This window comes from Engraulis encrasicolus, chromosome 15 (genome assembly GCF_034702125.1).
Source record: "Engraulis encrasicolus isolate BLACKSEA-1 chromosome 15, IST_EnEncr_1.0, whole genome shotgun sequence".
NCBI lineage: Eukaryota > Metazoa > Chordata > Actinopteri > Clupeiformes > Engraulidae > Engraulis > Engraulis encrasicolus.
In genome coordinates this window covers 34,971,561-34,978,747 of record NC_085871.1, presented here as the reverse complement: position 1 = coordinate 34,978,747, position 7,187 = coordinate 34,971,561, and the positions used below count along the sequence as shown (strand labels likewise).

At 41.4% G+C, this 7,187-nt stretch overlaps 1 protein-coding gene across 1 annotated transcript in view; it reads left to right on the top strand.

The window, feature by feature from the left end:
• col7a1l (collagen type VII alpha 1-like) overlaps nucleotides 1-7,187 on the top strand; it is a 145,862-nt gene that overhangs the window by 62,340 nt on the left and 76,335 nt on the right. Inside the window, exons 24-30 of the mRNA XM_063217728.1 lie at nucleotides 458-651; nucleotides 1,711-1,788; nucleotides 2,211-2,228; nucleotides 2,391-2,417; nucleotides 2,583-2,651; nucleotides 5,860-5,940; nucleotides 6,770-6,796. Coding sequence (XP_063073798.1) covers nucleotides 458-651; nucleotides 1,711-1,788; nucleotides 2,211-2,228; nucleotides 2,391-2,417; nucleotides 2,583-2,651; nucleotides 5,860-5,940; nucleotides 6,770-6,796 — 494 coding nt within the window. The remainder of the gene's footprint in view (nucleotides 1-457; nucleotides 652-1,710; nucleotides 1,789-2,210; nucleotides 2,229-2,390; nucleotides 2,418-2,582; nucleotides 2,652-5,859; nucleotides 5,941-6,769; nucleotides 6,797-7,187) is intronic.

The window sequence follows — 7,187 nt, the reverse complement described above, 5'->3', positions numbered from 1 at the left end:
ATTCCACTGACTAGCATTAACTTTGTTAATTAAATTGTTACACTGATTCGTTTTCAGACATTGATAGTTTGTCGAACTACCGCAATTCAAAAAGTGCTTGTATTAAACAGTTTCCGTGGAAGTGTACCTTTTAAACATGTGTAATAGGCTGAGTGTGTATGACTTATTGCCAGAGCAGTAATCTTACATATGTAATAGCAACAATAGTAGCATGATATTACAAAGTTGAAATCATGTTCGTGCAATGTCATACCACTAGTGTTGTAATTACATAAGTAAGAGTACTTCTACTTTATACAACTCTGGTGTGCCTTTCCCGAAAGTGTAGTTGTTATCCAGTTAGCAACTTGGGTGGTTGTTGTTTGCAATGCATTTTCCCATTGGCAATGTGGCTAATGTAATTAGCAACTATGGTTTCGGCAAATGCACCCATTCTTTTTTCAAATCTGTGTTACAGGTGTGAGTGTGTTGGCCATCGGAGTGGAGCGTGCGGACATTGAGGAGCTTCAGAACATGGCCAAACCCTCTAACTACAGGAACGTCTTCTTCGCCCGCTCCTTTGACGACTTCCCCAGCGTGGAGAGGGAGTTTGTTGCCAGTCTCTGCAGTGACGCACTCATGTCCGAGTTCAGGCAGCAGGATGACCATGAGGTATAGCGGTAATAAGCAGCAAGACTAGTCACTCATGTCCAAGTTCAAGCAGCACTATGGCGATGGGGTATAGCAATAATAAGCAGCAAGACTAGTCACTCATGTCCGAGTTCAAGCAGCAGGATGACCATGAGGTATAGTATAGCGATAATAAGCAGCAAGACTAGTCACTCATGTCCGAGTTCAAGCAGCACTATGGCGATGGGGTATTATAGTGATAATAAGTAACAAGACTAGTCACTCATGTCCAAGTTCAAGCAGCATTGATGTAGCCTGGGAAATCCCATGCTGCTTTGCACAATCCTTCCGATCTTATCTCACTTGTGATGAGGTCTGGTGATAACCAGGCAAGCATTGATGTTGATGACGTATAGATTCAAGATTCAATATGTTTATTGCCATGTCAACACAGTTGATAGGAATTTGTTGTGGCACTTCCCTAACATCAAATACAGTACATATAATAGACAAAGACAGACAACAGTAGAGCAAATAACTGTGGACAGGCAGCTATGGGCACAGAGACATAGACAGTAAACAGTAGAGGGTATGTCGTAGAAATCATTGGACAATAGACAATGATGGTCAGGAAATGAATTGCATATTAATTTGCATATAAAGTGCACGTTAAAGTGTTACCAAAGGTAAAGTACCTACAGTGCATAAAAAGATACTACACTGCATGCATGGAAAAAGTAAGTTCAAGTGTCTGATGGCCAGTGAATATGCGCTGTCTCTAAACCTGGATGTTGAGGTTCTAAGTAGCAAACCTAGGTGCGCTCAAGCTGAAAAATGAAATCGAAATGTCTTTGGGTGCACATTAAGAGGACAGGTAACACTTTACTTGACACTGGTTTCATACATATGACATAACAGTGTCATAATGCAGTTAATGTGTTAATGTCATAAAAATGCATGTCCCAATTAAACTCACAAGTATAGCTGAAATTCGTCATGTCATTTTAGAGCATATATACACACTGATTTTTACATTTGTATTTCAAGGTTGAAAAGCACGTGCTTATGGCTGTTTGAATTGGGTTATTACTGTATTTATAGTCTGCACAATTGGACATACCAAAAGATCCAGAGGCCATACACAAACCTGAAGGGCCGTGTCCGTCCAGCTGTATGAAGGTACAGTACTTCTTTCTCCCTCTACATCCATTTATTAGAGGAGTTAATATGATGTATGTTAATATGATATATAAACCCATGCTTATTTTGTGACAAAATACAGTCTGTCAACATCATATGTAATGACTATGCTGAATAATCATTTATGTAAATGTGTCAACATGCAAAGTTCCACCAACTTAACCTATTTGCATAGAGCCTCTGTTAATGACCTTATTGTCTCCTGAATTGTATTGACCAAGTCTCAGTCTCTGACTTAAGATACTGAGTAATGGCATAGCGCTGTTGTTACGATGTTGTTGAGCCTTTTCAGTAATTAGTGAATGGATCCACCGGCGGGCCCATCTGCACAAAAGAGCTACAAACTTGTGGTGTGAGCTCAGCTAAGACTTATTCTAACTAGATTTGTTTCTTTCTTCCAGGGTCAAAAGGGTGAAAAGGTACCTAAATGACAATAATTCTCTCTCCTTTGACTTCTATTGTATGCTCTTATATTATAAATATTTAAATGGAAGTTTGATATGACATGCATCTTCACTATCTCTGAAAGCCTGACCTATATTTTTCTGTCGCCCATTTCATCTGCTCATCCCTTTATGCAGGGTGATGGCTCTGGAGACGGAGGACTGGTATGTGAAGACCGTTGTCATTTTTAGCCCTGTGCCATTAACTCGATCACCATTCGCTGATTGATAGCTGCTCAATAATTCATTCATTCATTCCCGCTGAATGAGGGATGCCCCTACAGGACTAATGCAGACACTGAGCTTATTTTGGTCCCTTCATTTGCACAGAGATTGAAGCAGGTTCCTGGGGAATACGATCCCTTCAACTTGAATTCCAAAGGGGAGAAGGGAGAGAGGGTAAGATCCTTTCACTCCACAAACGCTCAAGTCTACTGCATGAACACAAACAGTAAGATGTACTGCAAATGTTCCTAAATGGTTTTATATATCGTATTTTTGATTATGGGCCATTGTCGGTTCTTGACACAGACGTTAACACAACCACAGCTAATGTCACAATTGTGTGCGGGTTGTACATTATTTAATTGCAAAACATGTTTCATTTACATGGGGATGTGTTAGTTGTGGTTGCTGATAAAAATGTCACTGGCCTTTATGCAATCAGTGGGGTTATGATTTATATAATATCTAATAATAGATCATTAAGAATGAGCCACAGCTATTTGTGCGTATCCACGATCACAATGTTATAATGCGCCCCTAATTCTTTGCAACTTTGTCTGTGACAGAGTGCATTATAAAGCTCCTTTGACTTTTACTTTATGGATGCAAAATAAACTTTCATGAGTGTGTTTGTAGCATGTTCTGAATACTGTTCATTGAAACACTCTTTGTTCATTTTGTTAGTGCTGAAAACTAATTTACTGAAAAATAGGTAGAAGGCAAAGAGGCTAAGAGTTGGTGTGGAGTCCACCTGACACATCCCACTTTGTGACTCTATGATCAATATTTATTTGCTTAACAACGATGATGCTAATTGTTAATTGTTTGAATTCATTCTGTTTAAGTAACACCCAGCAGTCAAGCGTGCCATTTTTTCAACACCCTCGGCCTCTTGTGCACGACATGAAGAGATTTAGGCAATCGCTGGAATGTGTTGCATCCATTCCCCTTTCTAGCCTTCGTCCTTTGTGTCTGTTTGTTATTTTTCCCCTTTTTTGCTTTTAAGTCCCTTGCCCCGCTTTCAACCATGAAAGTCACTGCCTGTATCAAAGTCACCGCCGTGGAGACAGACACTATGGGGGAGGGTGACAGGTTTCCCCCTAATGATCCCAACACACACATGCCACTTGCTTTTATCTCAGTCAAGGAGGAGGCCATTGTTGTTCTTTTGAACGAGGATATTTTTGGGCATTTGTTGGCCTATCAATAGCACAGGATGGCAAAGATGGAGACATGAATTACGTATAAGTCAGAGAGAGAGGAAGACGGGAAGTGACTGCAGAGTGACCCGAGGCTTCAGACGTTGTTGTTACGTGGGTCCCCATGGCCAGTCAGCCATTGATGATGTTTGGTATCGAAACTAGTTGTGCCCAGTGGTGTAGTCTACGTAGAACGCAGGTATACGCAGTATACCCACTTCAAAATTTCTGGGATTTCAGTATACCCACTTAAAATTGTTTGATCCATTATATAGAATAGCACAAATATATACAGTATACCCACTTGAAAAAATGCTCAAATATACAGTATACCCACCACAAAAAAGTAGACTACATCACTGCCATAGCATCCCCCATTATTTTCTTTTCAGAAACACATTGTTATTTGACATCTGTAGTCTAATCAAAACGTGTACCAATACGGGTATGTGGAAAACAATGATAACAAATGTATGGAGCATAGTCATATTGGGATAGAGGAAGACTCAGTATGTACAGTATACAGAAAATTGGTGTAACAGATTTGGTCAGGGAATTGGTCGCAGTAAAAAGATCACAGGTTTGAATCCTTTACCGGAGGGTGAGTGCGAGTAACCAGCTTTTTCTCCCTCATCCTTGCAATGCAAACTGGGAACTGTGTCTAATTCATAACACAATTGTGTTTAGGGAGAGTTTTACATATTTATGTTTTTGCAACACAGCTAACAACAGCTCAATATACTTTCAACTCTGATAACTCCTTTAGTAGCCACTCTGGAAAAGTGCACTGGATACATTTAAGTAAGGGTTAACGTTCGGCGAGAAGGTCGCTACCGTGGAATAGCAGCACGACAGAGAGAATCTTTAGACCCCGACGCGGAGCGGAGGGGTCTTGTTCTCTCTGAAGTGCTGCTATTCCACAAAGCGACCGACTCGCCGACAGTTAACCCGCTTATTATATGGATATACTTAAATGATTCACACATGGCGGGGACATTTCTTTAGGCCTATTTAATGTTAAGTCTATTATAGTTTTTAATGTCAAAAGACTGTTGCTGCGCAAAACAAAACAGTGCCGTTGTGGAACACCGCTAGGCAACAGCTAGGTAGCCAGGACAACAGGTGTTGTCTATCACAGCAGCTGATTAGAGTCTTGTTGAAAAGTCGCTTTAGCAGTGAAAAGTCTTGTTGCCATTGACAGCGGTCTGTTATAGACCAACCCGTCCGTTATCGAAAATTATTATATGGTTGTGACGTCATCGGTCGAATGCTCCATTCATTTCAACGGGGCTCCCCAACGTTCGCACGTCTGTTATTTTTCGATAACGGACGGGTTGGTCTATAACAGACCGCTGTCAATGGCAACAAGACTTTTCACTGCTAAAGCGACTTTTCAACAAAACTCTAATCAGCTGCTGTGATAGACAACACCGACCTGTTGTCCTGGCTACCTGTTGCCTAGCGGTGTTCCACAACGGCATTGTTTTGTTTTGCGCAGCAACAATCTTTTGACTTAACATTAAATAGGCCTAAAGAAATGTCCCCGCCATGTGTGAATCATTTAAGTATATCCATATAATAAGCGGGTTAACTTTCGGCGAGTCGGTCGCTTTGTGGAATAGCAGCACTTCAGAGAGAACAAGACCCCTCCGCTCCGCGTCGGGGTCTAAAGATTCTCTCTGTCGTGCTGCTATTCCACGGTAGCGACCTTCTCGCCGAACGTTAACCCTTACATAACAGACGTGCGAACGTTGGGGAGCCCCGTTGAAATGAATGGAGCATTCGACCGATGACGTCACACCATATAATAATGTAACATAAGGATGACATCTGTACCCCATGTCGAGGAGAGAAAAGAAAACATTAGGACATGAATATGACCTCGGTTCTTAGAGTGAGATGGGTGAGCCATCTCTCTACCTTACCTGATTCACCACAGCCGAAGAAAGCGTGACTCTTGAGTTAGGGTTTGCGCCTTCGCCTCCGTGCGGTCCTGCCCTCAGTGCGAATTACGTCTTTCAAGAGTGATTTTACTAAAATCTTCGTCAGGTCAATCAGCTTTCTCCCATAGAGATAGTGAATGAATCTAACGAATAAGAACAAGACTAATATATTGCTAGCACTTTTTGGCTTTTTTTGCCTTGGTCCTTGTCTTTTTGCTGAGTCTCTGTGTTTCCACACAGGGTCCTCCTGGAACAGATGGTGTTCCTGGGTTGCCAGGCCGACCTGGAAGGACCGGGCCCCCTGGTTCGGCAGGACTCAGGGTAAGACACTGACCTACATACATTACCAAACCAGCTCTCCATATACTGCATATACTGGCACATTTCAAAACAGTACAGTATTGTATCGCTTCATAATACCTTGAAGAAGGCCTAGCAGGCAAAAACACTTAGACGTCTGTAGCCTAATACATCTTAAAACTGCAGTCTTGATGGCCTCAGATCTTCAGTCCATACACCAATGAGCCCTAAGGAGAAAAACAACACTCTAACACTCTGCAGCACTCCAAGTTTGTTTAATTTGACCAGTAAAATATTGGGTTTGATGCTAGTATGTCTTAACATTTTACTCTACTTTCTCAGATTGAAGCAAATATGTGGAATTGTAATTGTTTATATGTACTAAACTATAGCAGTACCGTGTAGAGAAGAGTTCAGATGCAAAACCCTATAGGTGCATTTTTTATGAGAAGCGACATACAAAACCAGGTTGTGCTCCTATTAATTTAGCAAACTTCAAATTTCCATCCATCTTGGTGGAACTGCTATTTAAAAATGAAAATGTAGTGATTTTCATAATGGCTTTTAGAGGGTTTGCATCTGAACTTTTCTTCAATATTCTTTGGGTCAGGACTTTCACTTAAATTAAATTCTTGTATTGCTTCTGCAAAATTTGAATTTAATTTCATTGAAATGCCATAGTACCATGTAGACATCTGTGCCATTCTTTTTGTGCTTGTTAACAATTGGCAAATTGTGGTATTCCACTAGCATCATTTACATTTTACGTCATTGTTTTTTTTTTCCACTGGCTCCCATTGTGTAAGAACTGAGTAAAAGTCAACCTCTAATATCTCTCTATCTATTTCAGGGTACAAGCGGAATCCCCGGAGACACTGTAAGAAATAATAATCATATTCACTCAGTGTCATCAATGTAAACAACCCTCATACAGTACCTTATGATTATCCATAGTGCTGCGCCGAATACAGTGGCGGAACAATTGCACACAGGGCCCAAGGGCAAAACATTGATAAGGCCCCCCATTCGGCCTGCCATGGTCATGGTCACAATAGGGCCCCCAACACCCATACAGGAGGGCCCTACAAATGCCCCGCTTGCCCCCCCATAGCTCCACCCCTGGTCATATACTGTACGACAAAGAGCTGTGATTATGGGTTAATTACGCCCTAATCGAGGGCCCACACACTTCCTTTCTGCTGTGAAATAACCCATACCGTAATTACCCTGCTGCCTATTCATTCATCCTCCTTGTCTTACTCACACCC